The sequence below is a fragment of the Histoplasma capsulatum genome, genomic scaffold (assembly GCF_000149585.1).
Source record: "Histoplasma capsulatum NAm1 scaffold_3 genomic scaffold, whole genome shotgun sequence".
NCBI classification, from domain to species: domain Eukaryota; kingdom Fungi; phylum Ascomycota; class Eurotiomycetes; order Onygenales; family Ajellomycetaceae; genus Histoplasma; species Histoplasma mississippiense.
Genome location: NW_001813980.1, coordinates 2,055,422 through 2,072,502, shown reverse-complemented (window position 1 = coordinate 2,072,502; position 17,081 = coordinate 2,055,422). Strand labels below are relative to the sequence as shown.

The window sequence follows — 17,081 nt, the reverse complement described above, 5'->3', positions numbered from 1 at the left end:
AATGAATCAATAGGAATGACGATAACACCAAGGAAGCACAATAGCAAAGGAGAACTTGAATTTGACATCGGCACATGCTTCCAACCACCGGAGTCGACTGTGTCGTTGAAACATGATCGTATCGCTTGAAAAGAAATTGCATTAAAGAGAGGTATTGACGAAAAATTCACCGAATGAAGAAAATTCATGAGATGTTATATGGAAAGGCGGTTAGGACGATTTGTCCGTCGCGAAAGGAACTGCGCTGTGTATAAATACGGCACAGTGATTTGAACCACTAGGAAATCAGAGTGGTTGGCGGTGGGGTTGACGGTACAGGGTGGATCATCTTTTCCATCTCCTTTTCGATGTTAGCGAACAGAGCCTGCAACTCGGCATCTGCATATATCTTAATTGACTCTACCTCCCGGCGGTTAACAAATGGTGGAGTCCCCGCCCTTGGAGGACTCGGGGGGCTTCGGAAGGGTGTCAGGTCATCTTCTAGAGCCTCGCCTTCATACTGTGGGGTCCATAGCGTCATTGTGCCGGCCATGTGCTCAAGCAACTTCTGTCGAATACGAATCCTTCTATTTTCAGCAAGGTCCAGCTTGTAGGCCCATTCGTCAATGGACTGGTCAAGTTCGGAGAGGGCTTCTTCTTGCTTCAGGATGCCTTCCCTTGAGAATTTGGAGACCCGGGGTGACTTGAGGTACGAGATCATTCGTGTGTGCAGCCCTCGACGCCCGGATCGCAAAGACTTGTAGGTTTTGCGGAGATAATCGCACCTTTTATCGAGCGCTCGCAATTCCTTATCCAACCTCAGTAGCTTGAAATAAATACAGGGACAAAGCTCAAATATTGCAAAATCAAAGAAAACTTACCCTAGAAAGTGATCTGACTTCTGCGTACTTGAGTATCTCAAAACGTTTGGCCTGTTCCCACGCTTGGATTTTCACTCTCTCGATTTCATCCTGTGGAAGCAATTTCGAGGCAGTGTGCGCTGGGATCCCGGCGGGTAGGATCAGGAATGCATGGTCTGAAGGTTCCTTATTGGGCTTAGGTACCTCGGCACTCTGTACTGGAGATTTATTCCTTGGGGGTGTCTCCGTGATTGAATTTTGAGAGAAGTCTGGCTTGTTACCTAGCGGCATTGAACCCTTCCTTTGCAGCATGGGCGGTGGTGTGATCGCGCTGCGATACGTTTGGCATACTGCGACACTTCTGTTCCTCGAATGGCTGCGAGTGCCTCTACCTTCCAGTGGGGACGGCGAACCCGATGGGACTGCGGATAGTCCCAAGTCAAATGATCCCGACTGTGTTTCAGCGTTCCTGTCGTGTAAGGGAAATATGAAGCTCTGTGCCGAACACTTCTCAGCTGGGGTACTGCTCGTTGGAGCAGCCAACGTTGTAACAGAGGAGTTTGAGCTGGCACTAGAAAAACTGATCGTTGGCTGGGTAGTTGGGATTCGGAGACCAAGCCGAGGCGACTTTGGTGGTACTTCGGGTGGCTGGTCATTTTCCAGTTTGTTTTCTTCCAGACCTGCAATGGGCAAATTACTTTTGGAAGATCCAACCACGTTTACAGCAAATTGATATGTTTCCAGCGTATCAGGAAGCAGTAATGAGGATGCCCTTTTTATTGACTTATGTCTATCGTCTTCCATGGGTGAAGGACCAAGCACTTTTCCAAATGTCTTCCTCGACAAACTTGGTGGCTCGCCAACTGGATCAAGGGCAGAATCTTGACACGTTGGTTGGCTCGACGATACTCCAGGCGCACTATTAGACCGCTCATGAGTAGGAAATTTACCTGGTATTGTTGCTATAGGAAAGTTAGCGGTAACTACTGCAATTAGGGATATTAGAGGCACACTTACGCGAATCTATGTTCTTTTCCTGGACGGTCGTCATAGGCCCTAATTCTGGAACACTAATTTTACGACGCCGATAAAGCGTTCCACGCTCCTTAAACTGGCTCTTCAGATCGCTCAGATCTGGTGTGCATCGTCCAGATGCCATCCCTGGCTTCTTCCAGATGGGCCAGAGCTGGTACCTTTGGCGTTCAATGGGTGTTTGCCTGTCTGATACTCCAACATTCAAACTACAGGGACTCTTCTCACTGGGCTGCTAGTTGGGTCAGTGGCGGTTAAGATTCCTCTGGAATATAGTGAGCAGTTCTTGAATAACTCACAACCGGGGAGCAGCAGTTTCTGGCGATGCCAACATGTGCGACAAGTTCCTGGACCTTCTGTTCAACCGCAAGCATCATTATTTCTCTCAGATGTTATGAAAGCAAATTGGCATTGGTCTCGTCCCTCCTTCTGGTAGGCTCGTTTTCGGGACCTATATATGGCTATGGCAACGAATTCAGGGAATAATATATGTCCCTTCGTTACGGGATAGAGCTGCTCTTATCGGCATCTCAAACGCCATCCTTAGGCCCCAGCACCGAGTAAACCTGCCTGAGTTGTGGGTATTCTCTAACTTCAGGATCGGGCCAAAATGACTCTAATCCACCATACTAGTAAGGATCCGGGGTTGAGCCGTGAATATGCTGCAACCCATGAAACGACATCCATGTCCGTAAGATGGATAAACTTTATTCGAGTCCAAATTGTGGGGTCGAAGTACCTGGCCATGTACTTTCTGTGTACTTGGGCTGAGGTATTATGAGGCTAAGTTAGAAGAAACCAGGAAGGGCACCTCCCTGCTCCTTTGATTCTCGGCTCCCCTCAATCATATCCAAATCGTCAATCGACTGTAGCTCAATTCAGCCAAAATATATTAGTTATTATATTAAAGTAGGCAAAAGTGTCAGCGTTGATAAGTTTCTTACTCCAACGTCAAACTAAACAAGTATTGACCCACCAACCTAAGACGACGACCAACTTTGTGGCTCATTCCCCAATAACCCGTTCTCCCTGAGGCTAGAAGACTCCCCAAACCCTTTATCCATTCTTTGGCTGTTGCTAGTTCGACTACCCTCAGGTGAAAGTCAAACCGAATTCTCTGACACCGCAAAACAGTCAATCCATCCATATGATTTTGGATTCCAGAAATTCGGTGAATCAATCAGAGGTACCAGCATAAAACTGGTTGCGACTGAAGTTTACTCCTTTACACTCATCTGGTATGTATGTTATAGCAACTGCGGCTCACATCAGTTTTCTTTCATATATCATTAAGCGTCAATCAATCCTGGAAGGAGTGGGTGTTTTATCATTTCTTTCAAATGTACTCCGTAGAAGGGCCATAACTGATAACCCATTCTCATTAGAAACTCTAGTAAGCCTGGCAAGCTAGCTGGTAGTTAGTTCGATCACATTCCTCTCCGCCTCACACTCACGCCTGTGGGCGTTGCGGCAAAATCACCGCCGTATATGATGACAGAGGAATGCTGAAACGGGAAAAACTGATTGGGCAAGTGAAATATCTGCTGGAGATTGTCGGAGATAGTCAATTGCTAGGAAGGAAGACCCCAACCAAGCCAGGCGTCGTTGGATGATCAAGCACAACAAGAATGCAAGATGCGCTAATACTCAACTCTGATGGTTATGTTCCCAATGTTATGGGGCGCATGGGAGTAAATGGCTCAGGATGCTTTACAACAGCGTGTCTTGCTCGAACGCGAAGGTCCACCAGCTCACGGTCTCTTGAAGCAAATGCCGGGCCTCTAGGACACATCTCGACTTAGAACTGCTGGTTGTGTCACAGGTTCCAGTCCGTTTGGTCAAAACATCCTGGCACCCTACAGGGGTTTGTTCTAAGTGCTCTTTTGCACGGGAATGCAGTAGCGGTTACTGGTGGATGCCGCTATTTTCGTTAGTGTGGGTTTTCATTCCAGACATCCTGAGCTGGGGTTCAAAACCCACGTTTTCACAGGGATCCATCCGGGCTTTCGGTGGCTTGGTTCCTTTCCTTTCCCCAGCTATCGCCGGGAGAACGAGCGTCAGGTCTCTCCACCAAGCCCCATCTCACAAAGCTCTCCGCTTAAATTTAATTCCGCTGGGACTTCCGTTGAGAGGGAATAATCGCCGCACGAGTGATCTGCGTCGAGGTTCCCGAGGCTCCCGTCGGTCCTCATTTGGGTGGATTTCCATAGCGACTCAGTCGAAGCCACCTTAACTTACACATCTCGAACGCGAGCCTACAGAGAAAATGCGCCATACATCAATTCTTTCGAATTCGAGGTAAATTCACCGAAAATAGTGGCCTGGAACCCAGAAAAGAACCGAGGCTATGGAATGTTTAGCCTTGGTTTGAGTTGGCTTACCGGGTTTACCACATGTAATGTATTTTTTTATCAGCCCACGAAACTAAATCTTCCGCTATTTCGATGCCTAACACTGCCTCTCTCGTTCAAAGGGCAATGGCTTACCCCTCGCCTGGATTGATTTGAACGATATCAACTTGAGGATTAGGTGAAACTTTGAATTCATCCCTCAGTAAGAGTTGGAGCGCATCGTAGGTATCTTAATAGCGCCGTTACCATGAAGAAAATCCCCAGGCGATGTCTACTTCAGAAAGAGCGCTACCGATGGCCACTGGGGTGCTGTGCCTCTCAAGTTTGTCCATACCTCACTGGAGTCAGAGTCACTACTCTTCGAGACAGCTTAACTACATGATCACGATTGCTGGTCGACACACGCTTAGCCTCGTGTACTGTCTCCACTATGCATGTACACAACATTGAGATATAAAGCTTATGTGCAGGACGTACTTGAGTGAGATGTGATCGATCCTGTGAAAGCCATGGCAACAGCTTTATGAAGATGAAAACGGGATGGTTATCTTCAGTCCTGACTCCTCCTACTCGACTCTTTGCCAGGAGAGCTTGTTTATCCAGCTAGTATTTGTCATGGGCGAGCGGCACTAGCTGGACGTGTGAGAGCGACAAGCTGGTAGCAGCATTTTGCCCTACAGAGGATTACAAGGTTTTACTTATCCGATTTGCCTTTAATCAAGGCCCCTTGTTTCAGGTACCCTAATCCGGCATTCTTGTTCAATAGGGTAATCGACTATTTTGGCACAATTTGCAATCAAGAATGAAAGTACGACGCTCAGATGGTGGGGGGAAAAAAAGAGGGGAAACGATGGCGAATGCTTGTACGGGATAGCCATGTAAAAAGCCACAATCAGCGCAAGTGTCGGACGGCTCTCCAAGGGCGTCTCCTTCCACCAATGATTGCTAACTCTATGGTCCATCCAATTTCTCGAGTTCGAAGGGAAGAAGCTGAACGAACAAAAGTCAACGAGCGGGAACATTCTACTCTACCTAACGCTACTCGGCCTAACGCTTAACCTTGCATTCAACTTATTCTTCCTGCCGCTGGTTGATAAGTCTACTGCCTGCAAGCCATCCGCTTCTCTGAAGCAAAAGAAAAAAGGCAATGGCTGATTATAGAGCCAGCACCCAATTATGTGGACCATCGCGATTCAAGAACGTATCGACAACGACATTGGAACAATAATATCAATGGTTGGTGGGTTGCACATAAATATTCGTTGCACTGGATGGTAATCTACGCCATCTGGACCCTCTTGACTTGGCCGGCGACTCTAGACGCTAATTGCGTGATGGAAAGATGAGCTGGTGTTTGAAACCCTGGCAGGGGCCCCGGGTGAGGAGGAGCTAGGCTCACTGTGGTGTGTCGTCCAAGTCCTGCCAGGGTCAAGGCTGGAGTACTCTCAGAAGGACGCCCCAGCCTCTAAGTAGTGAATATAGTTGGCATCGTTTTTAATCGAGCTGACTCTCAATCTCTCCTTCAAATACGATTTAGAAAATTTCGGGCACACGAACCAGAGAAAACTCTAAAATCGCTCTGCATTGGTTAGGGAATTGCTTAGGAATGTGCGCCACATCCTGAGAGGCTATTATTTTAGAGATTATTGATTTTCAAAGATTAAGTCGATATATATCTTGTCGCAACAGGTTTACGACGAACTGACTATTTTGAGAACTTATTCAGCAAAAGTTTTTGCAGCCAATCTGACCTCTTTTTCCCAGCTGTTCTGATACTTGATCAAAGGGAACTCGCCTCACTTCGCGCCCGTTCCCAGACGCTCTTCAAAAGGGAAAGATGTAATCCTTTTTCGGCACTCTCACCCATCACTGTTCAGTTTCTTGATTAGCCAAACAGAAGCTACCCTTCTGTCAAAATCTCACAATTCCATTGAGGTGAAGGACATCTAGTGCAAGATCATCACCCTAGCTTAGGACTCAAGTTTATGAAGGCTGGCCTACTGCCGTATTTCATCGGAGTTATCGGAGAATTTTCACCCAGGAAATCATGAGCTAAAAATGCAACAAACTGCATTTTGCATAACGTCGATGGCCAATTGGAGTTGCAAACCTTAATACCAGCTATGGGAGCTGTTGATCAGAGCAGCCTCATTCCAGATACATACATAGTAGTATATCAATGTCCCTTTACTTCCAGCACCGACCTGTTCCGGTAGATAATAGCGAGAGACGATTTCTTGCTAGCAAACTCCTCATCCATGTTTTTCTTGCATCGGAAGAGTTATTTCCGTGCAATTCATACTTCACGGCTTCTATCGCAATTACGCTGTCGGATACCTTTGCTCCAGGAATTGTAACTCGCCAACTTGACGCATGAGAGCTGGGTAGTTGTGGCTCATCTGGCTATTCTGCTGCGCTGAATTGTCGTTGATCCAAGGTAACATGTATGTGGCTTGTTGCAGTATGCCAATAACTGGGCTATTGAGCGGGGGTCAACAGCACCGGAAATTTAAAATAGCGTTGAAGAGCATTGGCCAGCTACGCCTGTACGAATTATATATATTGTAAGTGTCCGCAGCAATGTGGAGGAGGCTCATTCTCACCCGATGACAGATGTAAAGGAGAAATAGCAAAAGCCTCTGATCGGATTCACACCTATCCTTTGTAGCCATTTTCCTGAAAATGTACCGATTGCTTGTAAGTTTGCAGAACATTCAGCGGCAGGTACTTGTTGCCCTCATGTTTTTGAGCTATGGAGCTCGCCTGCTATCTAGGGTTGGGATTGTCAACCTCAGTCACTCCCTGCAACCTTCCAAAATACAGGGAAAAATGTACTGTACGTAATATAAAATCAATTTGATAGTCAGTGATATACATACAGTTTATCGCTCCTATCTCGCCGGTGACGTATCCCCATAGGATATCAGACATGGCTCTATTTGAACAGAGGAACATAACTCTCCAATCTCACATCATCATCCACCCATCGCCTTGACGACAGATCTTCTTTTGATCTTAGCTCTGACAGGCATTCTCATCGGATAAATTTCTTTCTTCTCCATGTGAATTACATGACACTGGATGGAAGCATCGTTCTCGTATGCCAGATCAGATATGTGCTGGAAAAACAACGGAACCGCGTAACCAAAGTTGCGCGTATTGCGGGGACGGAAGAATCAACGTAAAGAGGCAAACGGGCCAACGACAGGGACGCAACCCCTGGTTATGAAGGATATAGGACAGGGATGGCAAATCCTATGTCGATTACAGCATGGCGCCCCTGGGTGTGGATCCTGGAAGCTAAGCAGCGCGCGACCCCGTTGACAATTAACGGATATGTAACAAGGGAAATTGAAGGCTAGAGGTTCCGTTATCTTGGTCCGCTGGCACACATACAAAATAAAATAAGAAAAAGATGCTGGTTCGGAATCAAGCGGCTCGCTCGCGGGAGGCGGGAAGAGTAGCCACAGAAACAGATTGGAACTCATACGATATTCTTCAAACGTGGATTCTCCGCTGAACTGTTTTGTGTATGTACTCCGACCAGTCGGGTTCCTTTGAGTTGTTAGAGGGTAAAGATTGACAGGTTGGAATCGGGTGTCACTCGGGTTTCCTTTTCAGTTTGTGACGCATCTAACTATCATAAATATATTATTGGGGGCAGAACACTATGTTTAGATCCAGCTCACAAACGCCCATATTGTGGTGGATATTGCTTGTACGCCTCAATGAAAACTGGAAACCGGTACTGCCCTGTTAAAGGGTCCAAGTAACTGATGCCAATGGGTTCCTGAAACGCTCCTGGAACAGAATGCGAGGGACTGATGTGATCTCGTATCTTGTTACATGTAGGCGTCAGGGTTAAGATTCATCAGCAACTACTTTCTATTACGGCAAATTACCGGCGGGGAACAAATAATCCGGCGCAGTTTTTACTTTTTCCTAACTCCGCGTTACTTTTATAAAAGAAGAAAGGAGAAAAAGGAAAAAGCACGTCTTCGAGGCTCATCGCAAAGTATCCGCTGCGTCTTCGTGGACTGCCCTGGCCAACAAAAGAGACGGGTCTGCATGAGGTGGCTGGTCTGCTCGTCTAGCCTCCCTGATTTGGATATAGAGGATATCCTAAGCCGCGATAAGCACTCTCTTCTCATATGACGACAGAGTTCCAGTGCTTGAAGTGGACGGGGATACATCAATTGTATGTACATGCCGAGTACATGTAAACTTGGAACCCCTGCTTATCGGGCTCCGCTGCTGCGTGTGTGTCTTTGAATCGCCCGGATCAGCGCCTGACGATCCAGTCACGCATTTTTTGCGGAGTGATGGCCATGCTTGCTGCTAACCCGCAACTGCCAGCGGCTTCCGATGAGGATAAATGCACATCAAAAATGCGTCGGAGCTTGCCGCCAATAATATCTTAATTGCTAGTAATGAAATATGCTCAGTTTTCTTGTGTCGGTTGAAATCCATGGATACTAGTCGCTTGTAGCAGCCGATCATCGACGTAGCTGAAGCATGGGCAGTGCTACGGTGTAAATGTTCAAGCTGACATGGAGAGATCCAAGCGTAGCCCCAGACTGATTCCATGGCTTCTCTCGTATGATGCGCCTAGCCTAAACCACTGGTCCCATGATGAATCCAATCAAGATCAAGAAGTATGGGACGTTGATCTCAGGAGTAGGGATAATCGCATGTTGCGGCATACCATTTTTTAATGATTTGGTGTATGAAACAAAAGCTATGACACAGCAGTAATACCTCTCATAAGTCTTGCATATCATATCATGCCAGGTATCCTAGACATGGGGTTGATTTGATATTGATTACTGTAGGGTTAATGAGTGAAGGCGGAGCTCGTTCGAGACATGCTCGAGATATTCAAGCCAAGGAGGATAAAAGGAACCCCTCCGCAAGGAGCATTATTTTCCTATGAATCTTTTATAATAGCGTAGTTACCCCCATCAGAATTACGTAACCTTGTTCTAAGGTGGAAGAAGCGAGATAGCAAAGAAAGGGGAAACCAGTGAGATTCATGCGATAGGGAGATAAAAAAGATACGAAAACAAAATTAAAATAACATGAACATAAAATGTAAAAATAAGAGGTTTTCGAATGTGAGGAGACATATCTAGAGTACGTCTTGGATGGCAAAAGGAAGAGGGGAGACGGTTAAAAGTTAAATATATAAAATAACTAAAGTGTAAAAAAAAAAAAAAAAAAAAAAAAAAAAAAATAGGGACGGTAACTACCTCTCCAACCCTGTTAAACGCCTCGATGTTATTAGCATGCATGGATTGATCAACAACGTCTTCCATCACCCAAACTTTTAAGGCAGAAAAATATCTAGGATAATCCCCTCCCGCATGAAAAGCTCAAGAGTATGTAAATCTAAAAAGAAATACAACAGGGGCAGATAAAGGTTGAGAAGATGAAAGGGGAAGGTAAAGGAGTTGAAAATATATATATGTATATTGATTTATACCCTCCCTTCCCCCCCTCTCCTATCCCGCATAAAGATAATCACCCCTAAGAAATAATCTCCCCGACACGCGCTCCACGGAATCTGAAAAGGTGATACCTCTGGAACTGAAAACCACACCATCGCCATAGACAGAGTCATCGACACCGCTAACGTCGAATCGTCTGGGAGAACTGGTAAGTGCGTCAGCAGGCGCAGACACAGCAGCATTGTGACGGCGCGGCCGACAAAACCTGCACGGGTTGTTGACTCGGATAGGGTAGTAGAGTGTGTTTTCGGGCGGGCAGACGTATCTGTTTCCGCAGCGCTGGAGGGGCCCCCAGCTTCTGTGGCCGCAGCTGTGGACGTAGAAGGCCTTGCTGCACATGGTTGGCGTATTTGGTGTCTTTTCACCGACGTTTCCTCCTCTTTTTTCCAGTTATATCCTTTGACGTCTTTGTTCTACTTTTCTTTTTTGTGAGAGTTGGCTATTTGGGGTTTTGGTGCTGGAGAGGAGAAATTGCGGATGGGTTTGGATTTTCCGGGTTCGGCGGCGGGATATCATATAATAATATTGAATTTTTGGCTGGTTTGGGCTTTGTTCGGAGTCGAGGTATAAATGAGTTGAATATAGGGGTTTCTTGAGACCTATATCTATCAATTTTTCTTCCCTCCCCTTTCTCTTAGATTGAGACGAATAGGTTGAGATGGTCACCGTCCAGTATTTATATTTGATTTAGCCAAATGATACCTGTGAGCGACTAACAGATGAGGGAAAAAGGCGGTCGAGATTTGTGGTCATCGTCAGGTCCGGGATTAAGTCTCTCGCACGACGAAATCGTTTTGGCCGGACTATATATTATGTTTGAACACGGGATATGGGAGCTGGAAATAGCCGAACTGATAAAGTAAGGCAGGAACGGTAGCTGTGTGCTTCGCACGGCGGGATGTTGTATCCTTTCTATTATTATTGTTATTATTATTATTATTATTATTATTATTATCATATTAATAATAATATTCCATTGTCAAAACAGAAACCGTATCCTGGAGCGGATTGTCTGTCAATGGGGTGCGGGCGGGGTGGAAAGATTGAAACATTGATGAATGCGGGGGCCTCATTTTAAAAACATCTCCCACTGGTAAATCTGTTTCGGGAGGGAGGGAGGGACTTGGGGGAGGTAATAGTTGATGCAGCAGATGACTTTTAAGAAAGGTCACGAAGTTCCGAGAGTATTGGGACTGACGCCAGGTAGCCAACAGCTGGAAATATATATTCCTTTAGCTTACCTATGAGGTTACCAACCGGAAAGTGAACATGGGACGCAAAAAGGGTTTCTGTTGGTAGCCAGAATCAAGTGTTTAAACGGCAAGGGCTGCATCTTGCATCATCCGAACCATTCCAGGACGTTTTCTCCTCTTTCACCCACGGACGTTCGCATATTGCTCCGCCGTTGGTGAGAAGATATCAAGCTGTGCTATACACCCTAGACACGTTGGCGTTGCACGCTTTGTCAAACCTGGACACACACGAAAAAGGAAGAGCCTCCGTGGATGTGACATCCTACCTCTCCGAATGGAGGGTGTAGGAATTGAGTTGAATCTTTGTTGTTTTTCCCCCTTTCCGCGGCCAACTCTCAGTGAGCGGCGGGAACTGGGGTATCGAAACCCACATTTCATGGAATAAAACGCGGAAGAAATTGATATCTAGAATTCTGATGAGGAGAATTTTTCGGCTAGGGAAGTGGATTTTGAGCCTCTTTTCAATTTTCCCGGAAGCTGCCAGTAAAAAGAGGTCGGATGTAGGCGAATGACGACTTCTTCAAAGCCGATTTTGGTTTCCTTCCTGCAGCAAAAGCGCCTGTACGAGTCCAGTTGATCAGCGTGTAACAATTTCCCGCAAAGAAGCTTGGGGACACGCAAGAAGGGAGAGGGATCTCCGAAGGTACTCGTTGAGATCAGCTGCGATGCTGTACAACGATAGGAAAAAAGGCTGTAGCCAGGAAGAGTATAACATGGTGGTGGGATGTGTACACCAGTGGCGTAAAATCTGAGGGCGAATGCTCAGTAATCCGAGCTTTGGGTTGACAAATGTTGTGAGATTGTAATTCCCAACGGCGTGAAAAAGTTTTCATTCTTTTCCTTCCTTTTTCCCTTTCTGCCTTCATTTATCCGGAAATGAAAAGATATCTTGACAGGGTGAGGAGCTCTATTCTGTGGGGATTGGATAGGCATTGTGGGCAAAAAGGTCAAAATCGGGTATGGACTTCGAGGCGCAGCAATTGAAGACCCCGTGGTAGAGTTTGAATTTCTCCAACACTAAAAAAATCTACAAGTAAAGAAAAAAACATTCAAGGGAAAAAAAAAAAAAAAAAAAAAAAAAAAGAATGGAATGAAACATCATGTAGCATCCGGGGGCAGTTAGTTGAAGAGAAAATCAGCCCTTGAGACTTAAGCCGAGTCGGAGATGCTATCCGCATGCATGTCTTGCTGTTCTCCTCACTGAGAGTATAAATATACAGTACAAAAGCTCGAGTGGTCGCAGCGAGTTAGTTACACAGTGATGAAGGAGATGCGATAGATCAGGCATTCTAGACTTTTTCAACGGCCCAATTCGAGTCTCGAGCAACACGCAGAGAGCGGGTGTCTTAACAGTCTTGATCCAACCTTGGGCAGAAAAGGGACTGAATCCCATCAACCAACGCTTGATCGTGTTGTCCCATCACTGTGGCGGAGTTTGGATCTAAGGACAGATCCAGAACCTGGCCTCTCGCCCACGCGTCAATTTACGGTTGCAAACCCGGCGGCCCCTGAGGGTAAGATGGCCGCGGAGTGATTTGAAACCTCGTCTGGGTACTTTGTAGTTATGGACGAAGATGTCAGAAACTGGAGAAGCTGTTCTGTGGGGCAGCAACCTGGTCGAAGTATTGGGGCGTAGCGAGAGCGCAATATCTCAGAGGAACCCAGCAGACAGTAGATGAGACGAGGCGTCGACGAGGAATTGGGTTCCAGTGAGAAATAGGGATTCACCAAATAATTCATTAAATAAGCCCGGGGCTCAGCGCCAGGACTCGAGACCGTTGGCTGCCAGCTGCCTGCCAGCTGCTGCGCCATGGTCCGCCGCAGCGCTTGCTGGCTCCGCTCTCCCCGCCAGTCACGTCGTCGCTTGCTGCGCTTGGGTCTGCCCGGCGTGCTGCCTTCCATCGCCAACCCTCGCCACGATGCTGTCTTGCGTAGCTATTTGAAGAATGTCGGTGGCGCTCACTCTGCGGCAATATATAATCACAATATTTATCTTTTCTGGACTCCAGCACCCCAACGGTTGTCTGAACAGCTTTGGCTAAAGAGTTCCCTCAACTCAACCGCTCGACTCTTTCTCCCCGCCAACCCATATCTATCTTATCTACTCCGTATTTACTTCAAGTTGTCAATAACCATGTTGACACAATCCGCATCATCGACAGACTCCTTCTCCTCCGCAGATTCCCCCACCTCACACACTGTAACCTGCGCCTCCCGTGCCTCCCCCTCCCCTTCAGCACGAAAAAAGGGCCTCTCCCTCGACCTCTCTAACCTCCCTCCCCCCATCCAACCCTCCCCGCCCTCAAACACCCTCCTAATAACCGAACTCTACGACCTGTCGCTCTTCCAACCCTCCTCCCTCGACGCCATCAAAGCCCAAATATCCCGCATAACGCCTCTAAACTCCTTCTCCCCGCTTCCCTCCCTCCGTCGCATCGTCTGCTCCTTCACGTCCATCCCCGCCGCCATAAGAATCCGCCAGCTCCTCGACGGCGAGGCCATTCTAGGCAAAAATGTCCGCGCCAGAGTTTACTTTGGCGAGAACACCCCCGTCGAAGATGCCGAGGAGCGCCGTAAACGCAACCTCCTCGAAGCACCCAAGTCACAGAAGCTGTTCTTCATCAGTCCCCCGCCCAGTCCCCCGCACGGCTGGATGATGCGAAATGAAGGCCCGCCCAATAAAGAAGTGCACGCCACCGACCTAGCCGAAGCGTTGGGCAGACTCGGGACGATAACAACAGATGCCACAGGTTCAGACGGTTTCGACAGTGCAGCTGCAGCAGCAGCGGGAGGCATTGATGGTATGGCGGGACAAGACCCGGACACTCCCATTTCCATCTCGTCGGATGTTTACATGCACGGAAACGATCATGAAGGATCCAGCGCGGCGGCTAGGCGCGCATCATATCCCCGGGCACCAGGCCTGAGTGGAGAGCGCAGCGGGAGCAGTACGCTCATCTACTACCCGGAGCACCATGGCAGCAGCCCTCATTTGCCTGCAGTTATGGTCGAGGATACGACGGTTGGCGGCGACGTTTCTGATATGGAGATGGAGATGGATAATGATAGTCTCGGATCGGGGAAACGCATTATAGCGCACACGGCTCGACCGCCCGTTGAGCTTATGGAATGATTTGCCGATAGATTAATGGATGGATAAGCCCTTTTATGTTTTTTGTTTGTTTCTCGTCGTTTTGTTTCTTCCTTTCTTTCCGTCCGGGTGGGGACGGGGGGAAGAACCGGGGAAACAAACTGGGGGGCGTTATGCTGTGGGTAGTATATTTCTTCGTCTGGGGAGCGATGGGTTGTCTTCCTCTGTACATAACTTTTCCTTTTCCTTTTCCTTTTCCTTTTCTTTTATTTTTAGTGCTTCATCGTCGTACTGGTGGCGTTCTGGGCTTTATTCCGATATTGTTTGTCATGGAGATTTTTCTTTCCTATATTTTCCTTTCCTTTCCTTTCCTTTCTCTTTTCTTGTTAAATACATTACATCCTATACTGCTTTCAAAAGCGATTTTTTTGATAACCTCATTCTTCCCAGTCACCACAATATGATTGACCTGCCTTCTCCTCGGCGTCCTGCCATTGATTGTGCTTATCTCACTTATCCTTAAAATTTTGTGGTGCTACTGAATATATAGAGCAGGCTCTTCGAGACTTGAAACAGGGCGCATTGGAAGCGGCCAGGGTCAAAGCCTCTGGGCGATGTTGTGAGATTGCGGCTTGATCCGGTTAGCCGTACTTAGCCGTCTTAAAGTTTTTGATGATTTATTCAAACGCATGTATTGTCTACGTTGTTTCGCTCTCTGCTGCCTTAGCGCTGCGCTGAAGAGGAGGAGTAAAAGCGAAGGTCTTCCACTGATTGCTTTTTACAAGCTTCCTGCTTCTTATCACCGCGAATATGGTTTCCTCTTCACAAGTCACAGCATGAACTCGTCTCTCTTCATCCCCCAGGGAGTGTAATCTGTATGTACATAGTAAACGATCAGCAAAAAGTGTCTGCTAGTGCTCGCATCTGCTGGTAATGAAAGGAGACATCAATACACTCAATACACTCAATACACAACAGGGCCCAGTAAATTACATCATGAATAATAAATATATTGCTGGTAACGGATGGTAAGAGGGACTGATAACGTTATTCAGAGATCTCATTGAGGGAAATCCCATCGGAGGCCCGTCTGGCAGGCAAGGATATTTGCAACCCGAAGGGACCAGGACCAGGGCACACCAGCGAGCCCCAATGGGACAAGTGGAGTGGAGTTAGTCAGCCAAACCCGCAGTTGAGCCGCAACAGCCAAACCGAGCAAACTGACCCAGAACAAGAAGGCTGCTTGGGATGACTACGTATGAACTCCCAACCATCGCCATCAACGACCACCATCAACCATCGGCAGTCGATGTACATCGCTATCGGGAGGACGATACTCAACTTGCCTCTGCCCTCTCCGGTGCTGCAACGCTTCGTGGGCCGTTTCGTCATTGCGCTTAGCTGGGCTGACGAGGAACTGTTGATACGAGGGTGAGGTAGCTCCGACCCCCTCGCCGCCCTGTCTCTTGTCTTTGTCTACTCGTGTCTCAGCATCCACAGTCAAGTTATACATTCCACATACGCCGTCTACGAAATAGCAATGGCAATACTTTAGCCTTGTAGTGTTATCCCATGTCCTTCCCCTCCTTTCTCCCTCTCCTTCCCAACCACCCCTTGTCCATGGGACGCCTCATGTCGTCCTTTTGAAACCAATGAAGCTATTATTGCCCGTTCAATTCTCAGCAAGTTCCGCGACTCGACATTTGACATACGATACATAACCCGACCCAATCCCTCTTCTACCTCTATTATATATATGCGCGACTTATCACTGCTCTCTACTTTCCCCGAAGTCATCGAATGGTCCAAGCGCCCTCGTGTCGCTGGAGAGCTTGACGAGAGCGAATGCTTCCAACATCCGTGCATGCGAGCCTTTCCCCTTGCCCTCGTCTAGGTTGATCTGCGCCAGTTATCCATTCTGCCCAACATGGCTAGACGCCAGCGGCCGCAAGATCGGGATCTAAGGCAAGGTTCGGAGAGCTCTAGTGCTGGCAGTTGGCGATCCCATGATACCGCGACGCAGGGGGATCATAGTCATGGCCTAGGCCAAGCTTCTACAAGCCGTCACCCGGTTTCTGTGCGGACTTCGGGCTCCGATCCAAGGTATGTTTCGTAAACTGCATCGCGAGGGGAAAAGTTGGCGTTGACAATTATTTGTATCTCAGATTGCGACCGATCGGAAAGCCACGGTCATCTTCAAGGAGTAATAGGAGTGCTAGGAGTACTAGGAGTGCCAATCGCCGATCATATTCCCCCGACGTGTCACCAACCGACATGAAGCTTGGTTTTGGAAGCCATAGGAAGGCCCTCGCGCTTCTCGGTGCTGCAGGCTACCCCCCGCCATATTTCCCGGATATCCCCCGCGAGACCCAGCACAGGCGCTCGCCATCATGGACACCACCATCATCGTTGGAGCCAAGCGCGTTGAAATCAGCCCGGGCGCCAGGAACGTTTCTGAATGATGGTTCCGACCAAGAAACCTCTCCCGCCTTCCCCTCTACAGCCACCGACCACGCTGGCCGCAGTGATTCCCCCGACAACCCCATGGACCCCGACCATCGTAGACCGTCTGCTGCAAGTGCCACGACAATTAGTAGCCAAGGATCCAAAGATAGTACTGCTCGCTTCCACAAGTGCCTGCAGCGTTTCTTTGGAGAGGACCAGGGCAATATATCGGATTCGGCTCTCACCCAAGCTCCCAAGGTCCGTGAAAGAAATAACTCTACCCATTCCCTGAAACCCATAACGCGTTCATTTTCCCCCCATGGTGGTGGTGGCCCTCGACCACGCACCGCTCTCCCTTCCAGTGATGTTGCCCCTTGGATGTATCAACGGTTCAATGTAAGCTGGCGCGCAATGTTTCTTTCTGTGGGATCTAATCAGAAAACAGATAACAAAAAATAAAAAAAAAAGGCGTTTTCTGAGTGAGAATCTTGCGTGCATTTCCTTATTCTACCTACATACCGCGACGATAAACTCAGAACGCCCTTTTTTGAAAGTACAGCGCC

At 47.8% G+C, this 17,081-nt stretch overlaps 3 protein-coding genes across 3 annotated transcripts; 2 read left to right on the top strand and 1 right to left on the bottom strand.

The window, feature by feature from the left end:
* Window positions 1-277: 277 nt before the first annotated feature.
* On the bottom strand, window positions 278-2,248 carry HCAG_03757 (predicted protein; the record flags this gene model as incomplete). The annotated part of the gene is made up of 4 exons (XM_001541609.1): window positions 278-805; window positions 861-1,801; window positions 1,857-2,106; window positions 2,171-2,248. The coding sequence occupies 4 exons, from the start codon at window positions 2,246-2,248 to the stop codon at window positions 278-280; spliced, it is 1,797 nt and encodes a 598-aa protein (XP_001541659.1).
* Window positions 2,249-12,792: 10,544 nt separating this feature from the next.
* Window positions 12,793-14,115, top strand: HCAG_03756 (conserved hypothetical protein; the record flags this gene model as incomplete). Its single annotated transcript, XM_001541608.1, has 1 exon — window positions 12,793-14,115. The coding sequence occupies one exon, from the start codon at window positions 12,793-12,795 to the stop codon at window positions 14,113-14,115; it is 1,323 nt and encodes a 440-aa protein (XP_001541658.1).
* Window positions 14,116-16,000: 1,885 nt separating this feature from the next.
* HCAG_03755 (hypothetical protein) lies at window positions 16,001-17,001 on the top strand (the record flags this gene model as incomplete). The annotated part of the gene is made up of 3 exons (XM_001541607.1): window positions 16,001-16,176; window positions 16,239-16,914; window positions 16,987-17,001. 3 exons carry the CDS (start codon window positions 16,001-16,003, stop codon window positions 16,999-17,001), a joined length of 867 nt encoding a protein of 288 aa, XP_001541657.1.
* Window positions 17,002-17,081: the final 80 nt, after the last annotated feature.